We start from the raw sequence: 23,526 nt of genomic DNA, 5'->3' as shown, positions 1-23,526 counted from the left end.
GGTTATAAGTGGCAGTGAAATTGTAATGATACATAAAATAATCTTTCACAAATCATTCTATACTTGAGGAAGGAAAAATTTAAGCAAGTATCTTGAAAACTTCATAGCTAAAAGTTTTCTTTAAGACCTGAACTATGATTTAGTAGTAAAAATATTCATTGCTCTTTGATTTTGAGGGATAAAGCTTGCTTAACCTTCTTTAAATGTGTCTTTTAAGCTGAAGATACAGTTCAGATGTGTGTGAGAATTTATTGTTTTTAATAAATAGCGTGCAAGCAATTTCTTTTCTTTTTTTTCACCCCATCTGTTTCCTCTGGTAATTATTTTTTATGTAAATCAAGATCAAAAGGACAAAGCAGCCTGTGAAATGAATGTGTATGAGATAATGTCCTCTACTCTGTAGGTGATTTTGTCCTTTTTTTCAGTGGTAAAAATGAATATTTTTGTGGATGAAAAACAAGCCCACCTAAAAAAGAATTGTGTCTTTAAAATGCATTTACTGTTACAAAAGGTCCTGTAGAACTGGAGAAGGAATTTCCTGGAAGTGTTCAAAGCCAGGTTGGATGGGCCTTGAGCAGCCTCATCTAGTGGAAGGTGTCCCTGCCCATGATGGGGCTTGGAACTGGATGATCTTCAAGGCTCCTTCCAACCCAAACCACTCTGTGATTCTATTATTCCCTTCTGTTTCTTTCATGAGCTTTGTAACAAAGAGAATTGGAAGTCTTAAATCACTTGCATAACATTGATCAAGTATTACACAAGATTCCTTATGAGGCTTTCTGGTTAAAAATGTGAGAGAAGAAAATCACAGCTTTTATTAAGAAAGACTTATTGATGAATTGGTTCAAGTATTTTTATTACAAAATAATTTAAAAAAAAGTTGTGAAAACATCAGCCTGGTTTTACTACTGAAGAGATTTTTATTGGAAATACATGAAGTTCAATCTTCTTAATTTATTTCAGGGAATAAGTCTTTACTAAAATGGTCCCATAGATTATATTTATTGTCTTTCACAATGGTGTGATGACAAGTGGGATTTGTAATGACTGCAGGAGAAACACATTTCACCCTATCCAGGGTGATTTGGTCAGTGTTGAGATAATTGTATTCTCATTACATTTCTGACTTCGGAAAATATTTTTGAGTGAAAAATCTGGTCACAAAAACCAAGAGAGCAATGAGGAAAAACAAAGTATTTTAATTAGTTGTAAAGCTATTTTTTCATATTTAGATATTCCTGTTTATTAGAAACAAATCCTAGCTAGCTATTTGAGCATTTTGTTTCCACATGTATGGACTTTCTCTAAAAGAAATATGCAAGTGCAAATGCATTTGCCTGTCAGTTCTCAGGGCTTACAATGTCAGTCACACCAAAATGCATTCCCTACAAGTGGAATAGATTAATTCAAACACATTTTTCCCCTCTGGGATGGGAAGTGTATTCTGATATTTCACAATAACTGTTTTGTGATTTCTGTCTGTGATATTTTGTTACAGTTCTGCCATGGACCTAGTTTTGCTATATCTAAACTAGGCCCATATTGAGGACATACTAGATCTTTCTCATTGCCAATATTTTTTTTTTTTTTTAGATCATACAGCAGAATCCATATTATTGAGATTTGCTTATTGTGTGGACTTTAGTCCATAAATATTATTATCTCAAAGCAAATTTTAAGATAAAAATAAACAAGTCTTGAATGTGGGTTTATATTATTACCATGGGGATTTTAGAGATACATATTGCCCACAGAGAGATCATAAATGAGTTAGATTATTTAGACAGTTATTACTGGGTAATGTGAATCCCACTGTGGGAGCTTGACTGAATTTTTACCATTTCCTTCATGTGCTGCTAAAATAATAAAGGCTCTTAAGTGCCATCCTAAAAGTTAATCTGCTTCCTTGTGGATGAAAATGCTGACACATTGTCTATCTTAAAGAATCAAAAAGTGTTTCATTCTTGCTAATCTGTAGTAATCTGGAAAAGTGAAATGGGAAAACTATGGTTACACTCAATTTAACAATGTTTTTTTAAATTTATATTTAATAACCAAATTGTAAAGACACTAGTTTGATTAAATCAATGCTTGTCATCCCATTGAACTCTTATTTAGTCTATCCAATAGTAGGAAACATAACTCATTACAATTAAGTAATGATTGAAATGTTTTGCAATGTTTGGATGGTTTTAAAATTTTTATTATTATTGTCAAACTTACAGGATTAGAATTTGATGCAGTTTGGTGGAGTTTGCTATAGCAGTTTTCATCTGTTCTGAGGTACTCTTCAGTACTACCAAAATAGCTGTTCTTTTACTTAAATGCTTGAAGTTATACATTGATCATAAGATTTTTTTTCATTTAAAGGGAAAACTTACTTCGAGAAGTCAAACACTACATCACAACACTAAACTCCATTTCATATTTCTAAATAAAACTACAGTTAAGAGTTGTATAATTCTTTAACATATCTGAGCTGCTCAAATTATATCTCTATTTTTTTTGAGTGAAGAGTTTAAATGTATGTTCTATTGTAAAGTAGAAGTTGTTTGGATAAAATGAGTCAAAGACAATACAAATTTCACTAAGGAAAGAAAATATTTAAAATGTTACTGAGTAAGATGGAAAATTTTTGCGTTTGTATTTCCAAGAATTTATTACTATTGATTTCTCTGAATCACAAATACCTCACAAGGGAAGAAATTCTTGTCTTTCCTGTTGCCAAGTTTGATCTTTTGTAAATCCCCAGATTTAATAAATCACATCAGGCAAGTCATTTATGAGGAAAGTTTGCCATAAAATGTGCATTCTTCACAAGAGAGATTGTTCTGATTTTGGGAAGTTGCTATGATATCTGACTGTAAATGTAATTTCTTTTTTCATGTAGCATTCTGTTATCAACTAAAAAATTAGAAAAATTAGATTAAAATCTGAGGTACATTCTGCCAAGCACTGCTGTACGATGTAAGCAAGCTTGCACTTAAAAATTTTAACTGGATTGTTTGTCAAAACTACTTTTTGGACAGCTTTATTATTTTTCCGTACATTTCTTTGTGAAACACCAGAGAACACTGAGGAGGATACAGGAAATACAATGGGTGCAACTTTTTTTTAGCTTTTATATTCTTCATTATTATGAACAAGTTGGAAATGTTTCAGTTCCAACCAGCCGTGCTATTTCTCTACACATTTTTCAGTGAGCATAGAGGCAACTGTTGTTGATAGCAGAGGGAATCTATCTGCTAATGAGTTGCTTATGTGTGTGCCAGATATTGTCTATTTGCAGTAGCTGTAATATTGACACAATAAGCACAGTTCAATAAAATTCAACTTTATTGTAGAAGGAAGATTAATTTTCTAAGCTTTTAACAGATGTCTTAAATGGAACATTTTGCTTGAACAGAAACATTGAATACATAAACTTAGTTCTTAATACATTTCTGAAATTAGATTGTAGGTTAAGTACAATGATTTGTCTGTTGATCTCTGAACACACATATTTAAAATAGCTGTGTTGGCCATATAAGTTGTCTTTTGACCTATAATAATGGAGTCAAATGGCACAAAACTCATAAATGGTAGAGATATCTCAAACATTAGAAGGAGTGTGTTCGTTTTTCAAAACAATTTTTCTTCCAAAATTATTTTTTATAGTTCTGATAAACAGTGGGCCTGTTGCAATGTCTTGCAAAACAGCTGTAGAATTCAATAAGGCTTTTTCTTTTATCAAGTGTCTTCTGTCAGCAATCCGAATAGTGAAGTGAAAAATTGTTTTATTTCCATCTTCCTTCTTTTATTTCCTTCCCTTTTTTTTTTTCCCCATTGAATGTAGTTTCTGACAGTTTGCCTCCTGCACACTACAAGGAGACAATGAACACTATACTTATGTGGATGCAGCAGTCAGAAACTAAACTCTCCATGCCTCAGGTTGCAATTGCTGAATATGAAACCATGGAGCAGAGACTCAGGGAGTTCAAGGTGAGTGATCAAGCTGTGAGCAAAAATGTCTCAAATGAGAAGTTTAGAAGAATAGAACTCTAGTTTGGTACATAAATCTGCTGAAGCCTGTGGATCTTGAGTAAATAATGCTCATTTTGGTTTTAGGCCAGGGCTTCAGGATATGGTGGTTGATTTCTCGCTTATATTGATTCCTGAAGTTAAGGAATTTAAAATGGTGTTCACCATTGAAAGCAATTTTATAAGATATTTAAAATGTTAAGGAAAAGCCCTTGTTTTTCCCCATGGTATATAAAATATTCCTTTGATAATAGTTCTGGTAGTTAAACATAGATTTAGGTAATTTCATTTTCCAGTGCTGACATGAAAATGATTCTGATTTGCAAAATGCAGCACAGTCTTTTGACAGGTTTCCTGTCAAATTTACAAGTAGACAAATGTGGAACAATTTCTGCCAGTGGCTACAAACCTTCCCTGTATCTCAATGTCTGACAGAGTTTGTACTCTCGGATGGCTAATGAACATATTGTTTGATGCATATTCAGAAATAAAACGTAGAATATAGAAAAAAAAAACTAGATGAAGTAAATTTGGGCTGAGAATTATAAAATTTTTGAGATGTTATAAAATGTTGTATCACAGATTCAGTTATCTAAGTTTACTTTTTTTCTCCGTGTTCTGGTTCTTTTGAAAGTGTCATTATCAGGGCCATGTAACAATGTTCACAGGGGTCTCAGGTTGAGGGAAGAGACGAGGATCTGACTCCATGTTTCAGAAAGCTTGATTTATTATTTTATGATATATATTACATTAAAACTATACTAAAAGAATAGAAGAAAGGATTTCCTCAGAAGGCTAGTTAAGAAGAGAAAAGGAATGATAACAAATGCTCTGTCTTGGACAGAGAGTCTGAGTCAGCTGACAGTGATTGGCCATTAATTAGAAACAACCACATGAGACCAATCACAGATGCACCTGTTGCATTCCACAGCAGCAGATAATCATTGCTTACATTTTGTTCCTGAGGCCTTTCAGCTTCTCAGGAGGAAAATTCCTAAGGAAAGGATTTTCCATAAAAGATGTCTATGATAGGGCCATAGCAAATTCTTATCTCGAATTAGTGAAATGTACATAGATCACATCTATTAACAAGTGTAAATACTTCTGGTTATATTCTCAGTTCAACTTAAAAAACCTTCTAAGTTGTATGAGAAAAACAATTCCAAATTGTTCAGTAAGTCATGCCATTGCATATTTTAGCAAAGGAGACCTCTATGTGTCGCCCGTGTTTGTAAAATGAAGGGAATTGCCTGGCACGTGAATTCCACTCTCTTCTTTTTCACAGGCTCTTCAAAGTTCTCTGCAAGAGCAGCAGAAAGGGCTGACCTATCTCAGCACGACTGTGGAGGAGCTGTCCAGGAGAGGCCCTGCAGAGGTCGGCCGGAGTTACCGCTCCGAGCTGGAGGTGGTGCTGGGCCGCTGGAAGAAGCTCTCGGCACAGCTGGCGGAGCAGTGCCAGAAGCTGGAGGAGCGCATGACCAAACTCCAGAGATTCCAGGTTCATCACACTTTTTCTGCCTCTGCTAATGCCTGGCGGCTTGCTGCTGTGAGACTAAGGCAGAACGCATTTAGGTGCTTGTGGGAATTAACACCAAAGTGAGATATCAAAACATGTCAAAAAATGTGTTTGAATTTCTGCTCAATTCTGATGAGTACAGATTTTACTTTGAATTCTGATTTGGTGGTTGTTCCTGATTATGTTATTTCATTAGCAAAAAACTCTAATTTAATTAAAAATTGGAAATAATGATCCTCTACTTCTTTTTCAATGTAGCTGAAGCACTTATACATGCATCTGAAGTAGCTGTACCATACTGACTTTAATGAATTCACTCACATAATTAAAGTCACCTGTAATATAGTAGTATCTTGTCAGCTTTCCAGAAAGCAGAAGTGTTTTTCAGGTATATAGAAGGGCAGCATTAGAACCTCACCAGGGTGTCTGTAAAGCTGCTTCTCACATTTTGCAGGGCTGTTTCTCACTTTTTCCCTCTCGTCCTCTGTCTGATATTTTTGTCCTTTCTTAAATACATTGCCACTGAGCATCTCTAGCTGACCACTGCATCAGCCATGTCCTATGGCGATTCCACAGAGGGAGGCTGGAACTGTCTGTGTTCAGCACAGAACAGCACCTGTCCTCTCCTCACAGATGCCACCCCACTCCCAAAACAATGCCACATTTAAAAAGCAGAACACTTGCTTAAGAAATTCAAGCTTTTGTCTTTTTCTTCTCCTCTGCCTCCCATCTTCACTCTCACCACCAAATTTAGAGCTTTTCCCCTGGTCTTAAAAGGTCCTGAGCATCATGACCATGCTCATGTAAAACATTCAAAGCAGCATGAGCTGTTGATGCGCGCAAATTTTACTCCCTATATTTATTGCCAAAAGCCCTCTGCTACACATCTATTATAAAAGTTACTGTCTTTTGAGCTTCTTGAATGACTTCTCATCCAGAATATTGTTTTAGCTGCTGTAATTTATGGAATGTTTCAGTATAGGATATGATGAAATCAGTGTTCATAAACAAAATGCATTTACAATCTGATTAAAAATGTGAGTCATACATTTGATTTTCATTGGTAGCAGGAGATTAATCTCTTTTTAAGAAAATCCTACCAGATAAATATTTTACCACATAAATGAACGAAAAGTATTCTTGTAAAGGTATTAAAGTTTCATAATGAAATATGATTCTGAACTATTTTTACTGTTGGATAATGGAATGCACAGTAGATATTTCAACAGTGTTTTGGTAATTGCCATTCTGGAGTATACTGATAATTTTTGTATGATTAATTTTATTAATTCAGTTCATTTTCCAGGCTAGCCTGGGGTTTTTTTAAGTATATCGTTCACATTAAGGAAATGTTCCCTTTGGTTACTTGTCTCATAATAGTTACTAAGGCATATTTTTATACTTTTTAGGACACAGTCTCTATTCTAGCATCCCTTTTTGTGCTTTAATTCAGCTTTGCATTCAGCATGTAATATCGATATGTATTTAATTTGTGATGAAAATAGTTTGACGAAAAAATGCTTTATAATTTACTTCTGAAGTTTTTGCCATATATGTATTTTATTTTAATATGTGCATCTGATTATCAAAGTTGGCATTTTAAGGTAATTTTAAGTGGCATTTTGTAAATCTCATTCTACTTTTCAAGTTATTAGATTACCTATGTAATGTTGCCTGGACTGGTAGCATTCCCTCTTTTCAAGTATTAGATGTTAAGACTTGTTGGTTAACTGCAAGAGTTAAATGAAGGCTATGGAAGTAATATTCCTGTTCTAGTGCTAGAAAGAGTAACTGAGAGACCAAAATGACTCATTAACTCGTTATATGATTTCAGTTTCTGGAGTGAATCTCTTTCAGTTACATTGGCTTTTTTCATTCTGAATAGTCAGGGTTTTTTTCTGTGCTGTGTTCTGTTAGAAATATAGTCACTAGAGCATAAAACTTCCAAAAGGAATCTGGAGTTTAAATGAAAGCACAGAACATTTGATGGGTGAGCCCAAATTAAATGCCAAGTATGAGTAATCTGAAGCCATCGAGGGAAACAATGAACAAGCATGCACTATCTAAACACAAATGATATCTAGAAGGCATAAATTTGAGAGCCAAAAGGTTGTCTGCTCATAGACACATCAAACTTGGTCAGAAATGGTCAAAGTACAGGTTAAAGTGTACAGGTAAAATTGGTTTAACTTGTTTGCTGTGTTTGTATTTTCAGAGAGTTCAATAATGTAGAAATTACATTGCAATGAGTTTTAGTTGTAGTGCCAGGTTGAATTACACTCTTGCCAGTCAGGTTTTGTGTGATGCAATGAAATGTCTTTTTAATACACAGAATGACACTAGAACACTGAAGAAGTGGATGGCTGAAGTGGATGTTTTTCTGAAGGAAGAGTGGCCTGCCCTTGGAGACTCAGAAGCACTGGAAAAGCAACTTGAGCAATGTACAGTGAGTATTACCTGCCTGCTTGGCATTTTTTCAATTCTTCTTATGAGCTAAGTTTATACAGAAGTTACACAAATTATTACTGTTCCTAAAAATAAATTCATGTAGAAAGGGGATTGCCCTCTGCAGTGTATTCAAACCTTTCTCATGTCCTGGGTTTGAAGAAAAATTCAGTTATAAAAAGGAAACTTTAATACCGGAAGGAGGCTGGTATTAAAGTGATTTTTTAAAATGTATTTATAGTAGGATCACACCAACAAATACAGAAAATAATATATAGCTAGCCTCTAAAGTCAACTGTTAATTGACTTTGTTGAGCTTTTGAGCATTGCATTTTTTTTTTTAAACTGTATAATCTGTGCCAAAAGATCTTTTTTTCTGTATCTGTTACTCATCTAATTTACCATCTTTTCTGATTGTACAAAAAGAACTTGCAGGCATTGTGAGTTATATCCATTCTTTTTTCACTAAACTTACAAGTTCCAGGATGGTATCCCAGCAGAGTTTTAAAGCATCATGAAGTATTGGTACTTCCATCACAGGGTTTACAAATTCTTCCTGTCCCAGCAGAGTGTGTAAGTGAAGTGAATCTTCTAATCTGTGATGGCCCCTGTCTATATGCTCAGTGGAATTTACAAGTTCTGAAGATGTTCAGGCAGGATGTGTAAATACTATGAAATACTGCATTCAGAGTGATCTTATAGAACTGCAAGTTCTCTCATATTTTCTCTTAGCCATTATTTAAATAAGAATTATCGTTATTTTTCATCATTATAATGGAATGTTCTTTCAGAAATGTGCATAAAAGATCTAGGTATTTCTCATATCTTCAATCAACAGCAGGGAAGCATTTTAAGAGATATATGTACACATTATATATGTATGTGATTATAGTGCATACATAACATTTAAAAATTATATTATTTTATTTGGTAAACAACAGCTTGTGACATTACAGATGCTCATTCCTTTTTAATTTCTTCCCATAAATAAGTCTGTTGATTGTCCTCATTTTACTGGAGATCTGGACCCCAGACAAGTCAGAATCTCATGCAGACACATTTTCATAGGGATATCATATCTGAAACTTTGTGTGAATTCTGCTTGCCTTAACTTCTCTTCCTTTAGGCTTTAGTAAATGATATCCAGACAATCCAGCCCAGTTTGAACAGTGTTAATGAGACTGGGAAGAAAATGAAGAGTGAAGCAGAGCCAGAATTTGCTTCCAGAATAGAGGCAGAGCTAAAGGATCTCAATGCTCAGTGGGACCACACTTGCCAACAGGTAAATCTCCTGCTGTGACTGGTTCTTTTTAAATTAATTATCAGGGTTTTCATTGGCAGAATTTGTCCATCTATACATATGCAAATGAAACAGAATTTAGAAGTGTTAATTCAACTAATATTTTACAGAATGTAATTAGCCTGTAGCAGTATATGTAAAGTTTTTATATGTAAAGTTTTTTTATTTATTTATAACACAATACCTTCCTATTTTTACAACAAAGATATATACTAATATATTAGGTCTGACAGCAATATGATTTATGGCTTCTTGTAAACTAAAATTCTGAAGATGTTGTTAAGGTATTTGCCAAAACAGTCAAGTGCTGTAGTTAGTTTTATGTTTTCTTGTACACTGTTCAAATTGCATGTCATTACTCTGGATGAAAAAAGACATTAAAGCAGTGAAGGATTCATAATTAAATAACTCAGAATTAAGAGTACGTGCACATATGTATGTGTATAAATTAGTCTCCAGGAGTCACACAGATTTGAAAGAATGAGACATAAGAGGAAAGGACAGTTCTTTTATTTTAGTTAAAGGCATTATTAATAAATAATTTTGCAGAGTAAAGAAGCTAAAAATTACTTTTATTTCACTGATGGCATTTGGATTCTTATTCTTTATGACAGTTCAAAAAATTTTTTTTCATGTTGTATTACCTTTAAATTTTTCCTACTTGCCTTTTTCTGTTCTGTACTTTTTTAATGTATATTTTCATAAAAGTAAAAGTGTTACCTTTTAATGAGGTATAATATTTTCTTAAATTTTTATTATTCACTTTACATATGAAAAATAGCCTCTCTATATTTTTTGATAAACATAAAAAAATTGATCTTTAAAATCTGTAAGATATTTTATTGATCCAGTTTTTTATTCTTTTCACTATCATGGAGTATTTCATTCCTTTTTTTTTGCTTTTTGATATTAATAAGGTGGATACCTTTGCACTTCTCTCACAGAAATTTCAAGTATTACCTTACAAGTATAGTAGTCTGTCACAGTTCTGCTCTGACTTGCCTGAAAATCTGTCTATAATAATTTCATTCAATACAAGGCACAAATTATTCTGTCTCAGTGGGCATTTCTAACTCAACTTCTTCAGCAATAGCTATTAAAATACACGAATAGTAAATACAAAAATCAATTTGGTTTGTGGATGTTTCTTGAGAAGATTTGGAAAAGTCAGCTTGGGCTGATATACATGCAATTAATATGACTGTGAGAGTTGACAGTTGGCAATTGTCATTGGCAATTCAGATACTCTTTTCAGGTGATAGAAGATTACCTTCTCTTCTGGTTCTGGGACTGAGGAAGAGACAATTTTACAGAGCCAAATACAATTCTGCTTTTATACTTGCTGCTTGTTACTCTATTTTGTTCTGTAAAACAACATTTATGTAGAACAGCATTTATGTTTAACAGCCAGTCATCAAGCATGAGTAACAAATCGATAAATGTCAGAAATGGAGACCAAATACTAAGAAAATTTCTCCTGATATTACTAAAAATGAAGTTTACTGAAACAGCACCACAGAGCAGAATATTGGAGCAATAAGCTCTGCAAGCCCAATTCTGAGAAATAGCACCAGTGCAACTTACTATTCTTGATGCAAACTTCTTAATTCTACTGAAAGATGATAAATGCATAATCAGGGACAATTTTGACAAGGTTAATGCACAATTAATAGAATCAGAGAATGGCTTGGGATGGAGGTGATCGAAATTATTATCTAGTTCTACTTCTATGTATGAGCTGGATAATTCAATTATATGACCCCCACTTAGTGATTGCCAGGTGATTTGGTAGTAATGCTTTTCCCTTTTAGATAAATAGTTTCTTCCACTAGGAGATTGGACTTTTTTCTTTATTTATTTTTAGGGTATTCACCTTTTGGAGACATTCTTAAATGACTTAATAAACAGAAGAATATGCATATTGCTTTATTCTCCAGTGAGTTGCATTTGAACTAGTTAAAGGCCATCTGACTTTATAGCTCAAGAGCCTTTGGTTTCATCCTTGAATGTGCTTTCAAAATCTCCTGTGGTTATTCTTTCTACATTTCACAGAAGCTAATCCCTGGGAGATGTTCTTTTCCACAGTTGTTTTCTGATCACCTCAGCATATGGTGTAGATTCTCGTTCTAGTATCATTACAACACTCATTCTGCAGGGCCATGATTTGCTAAAAAAAGGATGCATACAAATGTAGTACTTTTTTGATTGTTTGTCATTATTATCTACCTAATTACTAGTTAACATCTGCTTAATAACAACAATTTTATTATTGTAGGATTTAATTTGATCCTTTTCAGGCTAAAATGTTTTCAAGTTTGTACAGCAGCTTTTCTTCAAGTACTATGTGATCTTTTCTTTTTTAAAGGCCTATGCTAAGAAGGCTGCATTAAAAGGTGGTTTGGATAAGACTGTGAGTCTCAGAAAGGATTTGTCAGAGATGCACGAGTGGATAACACAAGCTGAGGAAGAATACCTGGAAAGAGATTTTGAGTATAAAACACCTGATGAGTTACAGAAAGCTGTTGAGGAGCTGAAGGTAAAAGATAAACTAATTGAGCTGTGTTCAAACTTTTTTTGAAGCTCTTATCGTAAAGAAAGTCTACTCTGTTTTTAGGAAAATACCTTTTCAGATCTAGGTGTTTTGAAATAATTTCTATTTGGAATATGCTAGAAGATATTTGATATTCTTCAACACTGCATTGCTTTTTTCCTATTTTCTTTACTGGATATTGATTTGGATGTAGCTTTAATGTTCTTTTAATTAAGGAATAATTCCTAAAATTTGGGTGTTAGCAGCAGTAGAGTGAAATCAGTTTTATGTCTTCTCTTTGCATTAGAATGAGCAGAAAAAAATTGAGATGTTAAGATGCATCTTGGTGTGTGCTATGTACGAATATTATGTCTTTAATACAGGAATATAGAAACAGCATGTTTTGATCTCAATTAATAATGTTTCCTTCATGTGGGAGGAACATGACCTTTGGACAAAACAACAAATTTGTGATACATGCTTCAACACACTCTTGCTAAGCCACTGGATGTGGGCGTAATTCTTATTAGAGGTGAATTGTTTGGCTTGTGCTATTCAGGAAGCCAGATTATAACTTGATTGTCATCATACATATAGCTTTGACAATCTATTGAACAATTTGTTTTCAAGCTGTTCATTTTTCTATGTTTTTTTCCAGTATTTGAGAGTTTCAGACCATACAACTGATGATCTCTTTATTTACTTACACAAATAATTTGCTGCCACTCAGAATACGCATAATATAAGGAAATTTATGGAACAACTCATTTGTAAAAGAGACAGATATCTAAAGTAAATATCTGCTTTGAAGATACAGTTCTTTTTCAGTAACTAAATAGCAAAACTCAATTTTATGCATTGCACTGCATATTAAAACAGATGAAGTTCATAGTTTTATGTACAATCACCATTATAGATTCCTAGTAGATATTCTGCATCCAGATGAAGTACAGGAGTGTTCAGACTTTGGCACCTTGACCTAGGAAATAACCAGATCATTTCTCATTATGTCACAACAGAGAAAATGTGGATCAGAATTCTGTGTTCATTCTACAGCCCATTTCTTCCCACAGCTACAGAAGAGGAAAGTCAAGAGCAACTTTGTAAGCTTCCTCTAGCAATGGCAACCTGATCACAATTATTCTGATTCATGGACTTACAGAACCAGAGAGGGATAAAAATGTTGTCAGGAATATGCTTTTGATTTGATGTTTTCTGGGCAGGGAATTCTCATTGTAAATTCCTGTGGAGGCCTGTAGGCACAGATGACACTTTTTATAACATCCCTGTTTCCAATTGTGATATGATTGCAGTCATAGACACCAGAAAACACTCAGAGGAAACAGTACTGAGTATGAAAATCTTTTTCATGAGACCACATAATAAGGAAGAGAGGAGAAAAAGTGTGGGATATACAGTAGAGAAAAAATATTTTCTGACTTTCTTTTTAAATTCAAGACAATGATAGTGGCAAGAAGTATCTTTTGTTGGGTTTTTTTGGCCATTCTTTTGATTTTGCCATCAAATCTGGATACATTCATTTATAACACAACAGATTTTTTGGGTTTTCTTTTGGTCATTTGTGGTTCATAAGTTATGATGCTAACGGTGCTTGGAGCACTTCTGGGAGGAAAAAAAAAAGTACTGAAAAGTTCCATTAGTCTGAGAGCTCCAGAATGCTAGATGGTTGTGAGATGTTAAATTGTATTGTGTATTGGCAACAAAATGAAGCAAAAGTTTTTTAGATGCTATCAAGTTTATTTCACAAAGTCTGGGAATTGAATGTCTCCTGTTGTATTTTGTTTTGTTGTAGTGTTTTTTGCGGCTTTTTCTGCATCTAGAATTCTGTCAGAGAATTCTGATATTTACTAGAAATAATTTCTCTTCTTAAATCAGGACTAAAACCTCTTTTTTTTCTTTTCCAGAGAGCAAAGGAGGAAGCCCTGCAGAAAGAAGTGAAAGTGAAGCTTATTACAGATTCTGTGAATAACTTTATAGCCAAGGCTCCACCTGCAGCTCACGAGGCTTTGAAAAAGGAGCTTGATGTTCTCATTACCAGCTACCAGCAACTCTGCAGCAGGCTGAATGGAAAGTGGAAGACTTTGGAGGTTTGATATCTTGTCAGCCTTGTATTTATAGCCCTTCGAACTGCAAGAAGTAAGGTGGAGAGCACAGCTGTATTATCATAGAAAATTGTGGGTAGCCCAAGGCTATCCTTGCTTCATGAGCCATGTACCAAATACCCCGTGCTATGAGCTACACACAAAGTTATTTCAAGATCATGTCTGCTGGAGAGTTGTATTGCAAGAGAGGACTGAGACACAGCTCTTAGGTCAGAAACACCAATGGCTGCTAAAGGTTGCTATCCTTCTGAGATCAAGCCAGGAATCTGGCTTTGTAGCAGCCCTGTGATGTTCTCTTCATCAGCTCCTCCAGCTTCCCTCTTCCATGGCTAAGGGTTTTGACTGAGTGGCCCTGGAGCTGGTCAGGTGGTGTTATGTCAGCATGGGAACAGCACTTGCTCTGCTGGCAAACTGAATATTTCCCATGAATTTTGACCCTCCCGTTTTGGCCAACTCCATTGCAGATTCTTGCCATGGGTCTATTTTTACATTATACAGTAGTAATGATGAATTAGGTATCTTTTTTTGTTGTGAATGTTGCAAGAGCTAAATTTTGGTGGTGAATAATTTGTAAGAGATAACCTCATACAGGACGATAATACACCAGAGTAAAATTTATCTTGTCTAAATTTCACTGTGGAAAATTAGGTATGTAGTCTATACTGATAATCTGCATTTACCCTGATCATTGATGATGTGTTGGTGCATGTTAATATCCCTCTATAACCTTCATTTGATGTGAGCAAAGTTCAGTGAGATGAACGGCCCTCTGGGAAACCTGATCTGCCAAGAGTGTAATGTATTTCAATAACATTCTTTTAACTTGTACTAACCCAAAAAAAAAAATAAAAAAGGAAAAAATATTATTTATGGAACATTTAAATGTTTTGTTTGTGTATGAAGTGCCATTTTTATCTGCTTATTTAAGTATCTTCAGGCACTGTATAAATAAAGTATTAGACAATAATTTAATTTCAGGAGAATAAGAACATTTCACAACATTATGTTTAGTACTCTAGCACTTAAAAGGTCTATAAATTACACTAAATGTGGTTTAGAATTAATTTCCATAGAGATTTTAGCCTGAATTCTTAAAAGCTGATGTTTTATGAACCTGTGATTTAAGCAATTAAAATATAGAATATATAGGGAATCTAAGTGCATTTTTATAATAGAGACATTAATTTCTAACATGGGTCTTTAAAAATTCTGCTCACTTTTATATTTATATAAGAAAACTTTACAGAAAACATATAAAGTGGATAATGCATGAAAATGAAGATTCAAGTTGTGTTTTGCAGAAGAGTTCACTTTTTCATGTTGTTTTCTGTGGTTTTGCTCTGTTTAATCAAAATGATGGTTTTCTTCTACTTTATATTAATTTGGATCAGATGGTTGCTGGTAAATAAAATCATATGGTCCCATTAGCTTCAGATATCAACCCTGCTGCTTTGGGGAAGAGGCATGAATGTTGTCAGTATTTTAATGAGGGAAAATTTTCTGTGCAATTTTCAATCTAAATAAACCCTTTCTTCATCAGGAGGTATGGGCATGTTGGCGCGAATTATTGTCATATTTGGATGCGGAAAATAAATGGTTGAATGAGATTGAACTGAAACTGAAAGCAACTGAAAATGTCCAGGGAGGTGCAGAAGAGATTTCTGAATCTTTAGATGTAAGTGCTGACTTAAATAATAACTCAGTCATATGTGTTGATAAATTGTAAATTTCATATACTTCTAAACAAACTATGAACTCACATTGCACGTGAATAAGGCGCTGAATATTTCAAAGTCCAAATTTCTTACTAGAGTTAAAAAATGAGGATTTGAATTCAGATCCACCTAAATCAAACAATAATTAAATATCTTGTGCTGGGTTTCATATACAGTTTTGGTAATGCTAAAATAAACATTCTTTAAAAAACCAAAACCCTCACTTCAGGCAGTAAAAAAATGTTGAAAGCTTCAATGAGGACAAGTTTTCATCATAACTTTGTTTATTATTCTTTAATTTTTATTCACAGAGCCTTTAAAATTAGTAGAAATTAAATTAATGCTTGTAGTGCATCAAAATGCCAAATACTGCATTGATAATCACTTTTTGCTGTTGAATTTCATCCATTTAGATACTCAAGCAGGATTTTTATATTAAGGTACAAGTGCTCTCACTGAACTCCTTAGGCATAGTCCACATCTTTAAAATTAAGCATTACATTTATTGCTATATGAAAAATCCTTGTGTTTCATAAGACGTAGTACAGAACATTAATTTCAAGAAATAGAAAATAAATATTTAATCTTTTTTTCTCTACTTTTATTGTATATGAAATGTGAAATTTCTTTCTTATATTTTTAAGCAGTTTGGGATTGCTTTGTAGAAACTTATTTACAAAAGGAAAAAATAAACTACTTTTTTTAACTTTTTTTCAGTCTTTGGAACGTTTAATGAGACATCCAGAAGATAATCGCAACCAGATTCGGGAGCTGGCTCAGACTTTGACAGATGGTGGGATCATGGATGAACTGATCAATGAGAAACTTGAGAGGTTCAACAGTCGGTGGGAAGAACTTCAGCAGGAGGTATATTTAGTGATCATCCTGCTAAGCAGAGGACAGTCTAACACCATTTAATAAATAAGAGGGTTTTTTTGGTACAGTTCCTAAATAGGTCACAGTTCCTAAACAAACACAATTTACGTTAGAAGTGGTTTCATGGGTGTGGTGGGGTAACTCCACTAGGCAGCAAAGCACCACAAGGCTCCACATCTCCTGGTGCTTTAGTGGAGATTATAGAAAAGGCAAAAGTGGAGAAACTCATAGATTGAGATTAGAATGATTTTATAAGTGAAAGAAGAAAGTGGTAAAGCAAGTGATGCAGAAGAAATTACCTCCAGGAGACTGTTGTTCAACCAGTCCCCAAGCAATGACAATTTTGGAAGCATTTTTCCCCAACTCTTTTTGTTGTTGAGCCTGGTTCTGTGTGGTGTTCAGGTCAGCTGTCCTGGCTGTATCCTTTCAAAGCCCAGCCTGGTCCCTGGAAGGGGCAGAGTGAGAAGGAAAATATCTGGAGGCTGTGGAAGCCCTGCTCAGCTGTGGCTGGAACATCCCTGCATTATCACTGCTGTTTTGGCCACCAATACAAACCACTGAACCATACAGGCTGCTGTGAAGAAAATTACCTCAGTCCCAGCCTAAACCAGTAAAATGGGTAACCCCAAAATTTTGGAATTGGAATGACCTTCTATGTGGGTTTAATCTTTAATTGCATATTTAAGATATCTTCTCTGACATAACTCTTAGCAAGAAGCAAGTTATTTTAAAACCAATTATGAGGAATATCTGTTATAGATAAATCGTTTATTAAACAACAAATAAATGTATTTGTATAAATGAAAGTGTTAAAAAGACAATTCAATATAGAAATGTATAACACAAGGAGAGCCAAAACTAGCAATATGCTATTAATATGAGGCAAATATCAGCTCAGTACTTTGGTGAAGATCAGAAAGAATTATTAGGGAAAGACCTAGCAAAGGATGCAGACAGCCCCTTTATGACTGTAACCAGAACATGCTTGAAGATAAGCTACAATTACTGTCAAAAATGACTCAGTTACAATGATAGAAATGATGTACAAGTGCAGATTTTTGGAAGGAAGCTGTATTAGAAGGATGACTATCTACCATGAAAATGAAAAAAAATTGTTTCTTTCCTGGTTCTAGAAATATACTTGTTTTTGAAAACAGCGGAAGTAAAAACACTGAAATAAAAATTATAAGAGGGTCCTTGGCTGTTCTGAGAATAAACTTGAAGGATGGGGAGGGAAAGAGCCTGGTGGTACTTCTGAGGCAGTGCAGGCATTCACATAATTCTGTCTACCTGGACAGTATCTGAAAAGTAAATATAAATTTCTGTATACCTTCTCTTTTTGTAGCTCTTATATTTTTTTATCATCTCACTTCTGTTTGAAACCAGTTACTCTCTCTGGAATTCTGCTTCTTGGTATTTATTATTTTTTTACTGACTAGAAGACCAGGAATATGCAGAAGGCTTCCAGGATGTGAGAACACTTTTAAGAGTCTTTTTGAGTGGTAGTTGAATACTATTCAGTCATCATTCATAGATATTTAATCAAAATTCATAAAGTGCAGAGATTTAGTTGTCAAAAGCACATAATGAAGATGTTGTGTGAAATTCTGAAAACAATTTGGATGAGTATATAGGCAAAATATATTAGAAATGTATTCACTGCTATCCAGTTTCTTTCAAAAGTAGAAAAAAAATTGGGATGGAAGTCTTCTTTAAAAACTTCTTTGAAAGCTTGATCAGATATTGAGTAGTTAAATACTGAGATCTGAATCTGAAGTGGAAAAACATGCTTTTTTCTTCATAGGTTCCTGATACTGAATTTTCTGTGCTGTTTGTGTAGTCTCTTGAAATTCAAGCAGCATTCTCCTTCCATAAAAATATATTGCAGGCACATAACACAAATCTGCTCATTTTCAAGGTCACTTCTTCAGACAGGCTAATTGGCAGTCCTAAAGTGGTGATGTTACTTGTTTATATTTGAATAATTTTGCCAGTAATTACCAAGACAATAAGCTCATGTGGGCAGAGACTGATATGTGAAATATTTATTCATTGCTAATAGAGCAACTAAACCAACCCACTTCTATATGAATGATGCTGCAAGACAATGCATCTTTGCTACTGAGATGGAGATTCATTTTTAAAGGCAGATAATGGCTTCATGTTTGTGTGCCTTATCTTCTTTAGTTAACAAAGAGTGAGTGTGTTTAGTTTGCTTTTGAACATTTGGGGCTGACTGATAGCAAGGTATACCCTGTCCTTACTTTTCAAGGACTGATTCACTTACAAATGTGTATATGGGATTTAAGAAACACTGAAGACTTTGAAGCTAATACTCAGGCAACTATCAATGTTTAAAGTAATTTACATCCTGTCCAGCAAGCTTCAGAAATGTCAGTCAGATATTCTTGAGACTGTTCTTGCAAAAACTGTACAAAACATTATTGTTCACATGGGCTTTACACTAGACTCAATTATTATTATTGTGTCCTGTCTCTTAATTTATTTTAGGACTCCCCTGAAGACTATCTTTTTTAGTTTCTTTCAAAGAGCACACATTCATCATTTGACATAATTTTTCTGTTTTACTCTCCTCTCCAGAGGAGAAAGAATATTTCATACCCCATGTCCACATAATTGCTTTGAAGGCTGCTTTTACAAGTTCTGAGGCATTATCTGCTGGCAGTGATAACCTAAAGAGATAGAAAAAGTCTTCTTTGGTATAGTTTGCTGTTTTGGAATTCAGTTGATCAAAGCTGAATGTCACTTAATGGCTGGGAGGTAAAATATTTGTAGCTATTTACTCAATAAGCACACCGGATAATACTCCTAGAACATGCAGAAAATCTAGTTCTAGGTTGGAGGGTATTAAAAATTCATGGGTCCAATAATAATGTTTTGAAATTAAAAAAAAAATGTTCCTAATTAAAGTCTAAGCACAAACATTAATCCACTCTGAGATTAAGTGGAGATTAACGTGTTTGGAGTTTGATGCAAAGGGCACAGGGAAGTTGTGATATATCTCAGTCACAACCGTTATATCACCAAGTCAGGCTAAATTTTAAAGTAATTTAAACAAGTTAGGAAGGAATTTTAAACTTTCCTAACTTTTAAACTTTTCCTGTGGCAACATTTCTCAATAACACGAGAGTATAACTGAGACAAAAAACAAAACACTCAACAAGCTAACATTTCTGCCTTTCTTAACAGACCCCTTTCCACGAGCTGTAACTTATAAGACAATTAATAAATTTATTTCTGGTTTTTAGATAAATGTATCCTGTAGTAAATGGTCATTTTCAGAATATTTTCTTCTGTTATTCTTCAACAGCCCAACTACTGAGTACTGCCTCAACAGCATTATTTGTTTTTAACCTTAAAACTCTCACAGTCATCTTAGTAACTACACATGTAGCTGATGTATTATATAGATGGAATGTGTTATTTAAGCAAAAAGTGGCAATATCTATAAATATAACATTATAAAATTCAACATGAATGAATTAACTCTGGTCTTTCAATTAATTCTGCATTTTACATAGATAATATGCCGTGTTGCTATTTCCTGCACTTACCTTTGACCTTTGGTAAATTGTAAACTGGTTTATGCAGGACATCATATCATTAAAAGTGCTATGTTTATCATCAAGGCAATAAAAATCTATAAAAACCCTGTAGAGACTTAAATAAAAAAAATATTCCATATTTTTTTCATTTCTCTTTCATTCTGATAGTGCCTAACTGTGGATTTTTTTTTCTTTGAATTAGTTTTCTTTGACAGCTGGCAACATTTTGCTGGCTCAGAAATAATTAAACTGTTGTTTATTTTCCTGAGATTTTCTATTTAGCAATTAACTGTCAGCCACTTCTCTTTAGGGCCCAAAGACTTCAGTTTTATTGACTATGCTCTGATAGCAAAGCTGGAACTTCTTGTTATGTTCTCAGATACATTTAACTACAGTGTTAAGCGATCTATTTTTGTTCCACAATGGAATAGAAAACCCATAACATTTCAGGAAACAAATAAACAAGTTGAACCAGCCAGAACATCATAAATTAAAATATTTTTATATTATAAATATTTAACATTTCAGCTCTGAAGTCTCACATGTCTTTAAAAAGTAGGCCCACAGACAGATGTGAATTGGAAGTACAAAGTTGGAGCTCAGGTCCACAGATGTAAGTGTGTAGAAGGATAACTCCTAAAAAATTTTCATTTATCAGTTATCAGTAAAGCATTCTAATGCTTGTGCCCACCAACAACTCTTTTCTACAGAAAGAGAAGAAGGTGTCTTGTCAATATTGTGGCATTCCCCTTGATTGCATTTATTCAATATTCTGCAATGCCACTGGTAGTACCAGGGACCTACTTAGTGAAAAAGATTAGATCTTTGAATCAACTGTTGTGTACTGGAGAAATATGTTGCATTACAGGTGTATCATACCTTTTATAAGATTACTGTACAGATTTTCAATCCATTTATTGTGGGAATTCAATGAGGTCAGGTATGAGCTTGACTGTACATGAACATGCAAGGCAGGGTCAGTTTCCAGTAAGACAATTACAGACAAAAAATGTAGGTAGCACCTACTGAGAAAATCACCACAACTCTGAAGGTACTGTTTCCCAAAATTCAGCTGTGTTGTGTCTCTTCTCCCATTGCCAAAATAATTCCTCTCTTCTACTCCTGCATTCATGTCTTGGTCTGACATCATCCTTTCATTCACTTAAACCATTCACAGCTTTGGGAAAAGATGTACTTTCATCTCATTTGGAAGAGGCAAAATGTCACACAGGTTCTCAGGCTGGAATCAAATTCCTTCTGAGGACAATGAAAGGGGAATTTTTTGTCTTTGTGTGTGTGTTGTGTGCACATAGACACATCACACACATGAATATATATTTATCTGACTTTTGTTTCTTGAAATACAAGTGTAAAAATTCAGACTCAGGTGAAGATTGGTTTTATTTTTTTCTTAAGCTTATCTGATATTCAATAATATTTGATCATATTTGATTTATTTGATATTATTTTATCAATAAATTTGAGAATAATTTATTTTTTCCAGTTGTACTCTAAAATAGGATTTTAATATACATAGTTTCTGATTATATCAGCACAAAGATGACAATTTTTCAATCGCCACTTATTCTTTATAGGATTTTAGGTCTTTGGGAATTTGCATGCATTCTGGTACTTCATTGCATGAATGTACTCTGCTTCTCAGCTGGCAGCAAATGTATCTGTACTTAAAAAATCTCTAATTCTAGAGAGTAGTTGGCATGGGACAGCACTTAACAGAGGTACAAAGCTTCAGGTGTTGTTATAAAACTAGTTCATCAGATAGATATAACAACAAATTTGTGTCCAGTATTTTGAATTCTCTAGAAAGTGCAGACAGTTATTTGGATAACTCATAAGAATGGAACCTTACAGGAATCTTATTTTAAATGGTGAGCTTTTCTGCACATAAGGGCGCTGCAACCCTCAGGAGGAATGGATTCTGCAGTGTGTTAGTCCAACAGTGAACCACAGAGACCAGTAAAAGCAGGGGAGTTCTTCCATGGTTCTTCCATGCTTCCAAGAGGATGACCTTACCCATTAGGTGCAGAAAGCAACTTATCCTGTTTCTGATCTAATGGGTCTTTAAATCCACCCCATAGTGAGGCAGATGGATTGACAGAGAGTCTGTGTCCTGGCCAGCCTCACAAATCAGCAGCAAGTAGTGCCAAGGTAAATGGAAGCAGTGGTTTTTAAACTCACTGCTTTGAATGGGCTGAGAAAGTTTTTATGTTAAAATCTCAAATCAGATGAAGGTAAAAGTCATTTAAGTAGCAAACCTTAATATTGCACTAGGGTAATAATACCTTGGTGGTTTAGGTGCTCCCATTAACACTGACAGCATGGGTCTGATATGCAAAGCTGCTCAGTTCCAGAGAAGGTTCCTGGAACTTGCAGTGATACAAGATTATCTGATCAGTTGTTTTGAAATAGCACAAAGCAGCTTACAAAAGCAAATATAGAAAATGCTGGTTGGATTCCTATCCTTTAACTAAGTCAAACAGCTAGCAAGAATGCTCACAAGAAATCATCTTCTTCATTTGTTATAGGTGGAGCTCTGTGAGAATCTGAGCTCTGTGAAGAAGGTGCACATATATCAAATATTCTCACTGAATTGCTGAGAGATATTTTTGTTCAAGGCAAGAGTGTTGTAATGGGTATGAAATCAAATTAAAGTATAGCTGGCTTACCAGAGAGGAAAAGTGTGATTTGACTTGAAAAATGGCAGGATACCTAGAAATGTTATTTAAAGGGTGCTTGCTTTCACCTTTGATTCATGTCAAATTAAGTTAGTCTCCTTATTCTGTGGGCAGCAATATGGCTGGACTTGTACAGAAAAAAAACCGTGCTGTATTTAAGTTGCTGGTAATTACTGTGTGCTTTCTATAAAGTAGAAACTCTGTGAGGCAGTAGCTGGGGTCCAAAAAATATATGAGTCTGTGGGTAGACACAATGACAGATGGAAGAATGTACCAGGTTATTTGTTACCCAATAAATGCCTTATTAAAGTGTTGCAAATACTATTTAAAGTTGACTCATTTATGTGAAGTGTTTAATATATGTGTCTTGTAAGGACAACTTGGATGGAGAATTTATTGTCCTGATTTGTTAAACCATAAACTGAGCTCCTTTGAAAGGAAAACATCCTTCTCCAAAAAAGGATTGTGTAAAAAACCGTGGTGGCACTGCTGGTGGAGCAGAAGCAAGATTCAACTTCTAATTTTTTTTTCCCACAGGAGGAAGAAAGTAGGCATTGTCTCTTCCAAACAGCTATTTATGCTTCATATAAGAGAAATCCAGCTCAACAGAGTCTTTATCCCTCTCACTTACTGAGGTGGATTGCTTTGGATAGGATTGTGATGACAGTAACCCTATTCTCAGTAAACAAAGTCTCTTGAATTATATAACAAGATCAGGAGGACCTCTCTGCCTCAGAAA

General features: G+C 34.4%; 1 protein-coding gene across 2 annotated transcripts in view; it reads left to right on the top strand.

Annotated features, from left to right (window-relative positions):
• The window catches only part of DMD (dystrophin), a 1,160,174-nt gene that overhangs the window by 505,361 nt on the left and 631,287 nt on the right, over positions 1-23,526 (top strand). For both annotated transcript variants that reach the window (XM_059491405.1, XM_059491401.1), the window contains exons 22-29: positions 3,836-3,981; positions 5,306-5,518; positions 7,869-7,982; positions 9,108-9,263; positions 11,647-11,817; positions 13,737-13,919; positions 15,475-15,609; positions 16,367-16,516. In XM_059491405.1, the coding sequence (XP_059347388.1) occupies positions 3,836-3,981; positions 5,306-5,518; positions 7,869-7,982; positions 9,108-9,263; positions 11,647-11,817; positions 13,737-13,919; positions 15,475-15,609; positions 16,367-16,516 (1,268 nt within the window). The remainder of the gene's footprint in view (positions 1-3,835; positions 3,982-5,305; positions 5,519-7,868; positions 7,983-9,107; positions 9,264-11,646; positions 11,818-13,736; positions 13,920-15,474; positions 15,610-16,366; positions 16,517-23,526) is intronic.

The sequence above is a fragment of the Ammospiza nelsoni genome, chromosome 2 (genome assembly GCF_027579445.1).
Source record: "Ammospiza nelsoni isolate bAmmNel1 chromosome 2, bAmmNel1.pri, whole genome shotgun sequence".
Taxonomy (NCBI): Eukaryota; Metazoa; Chordata; class Aves; order Passeriformes; family Passerellidae; genus Ammospiza; species Ammospiza nelsoni.
The sequence above is the reverse complement of the archived record's forward strand: the minus strand, read 5'-3'. Positions and strand labels throughout refer to the sequence as shown.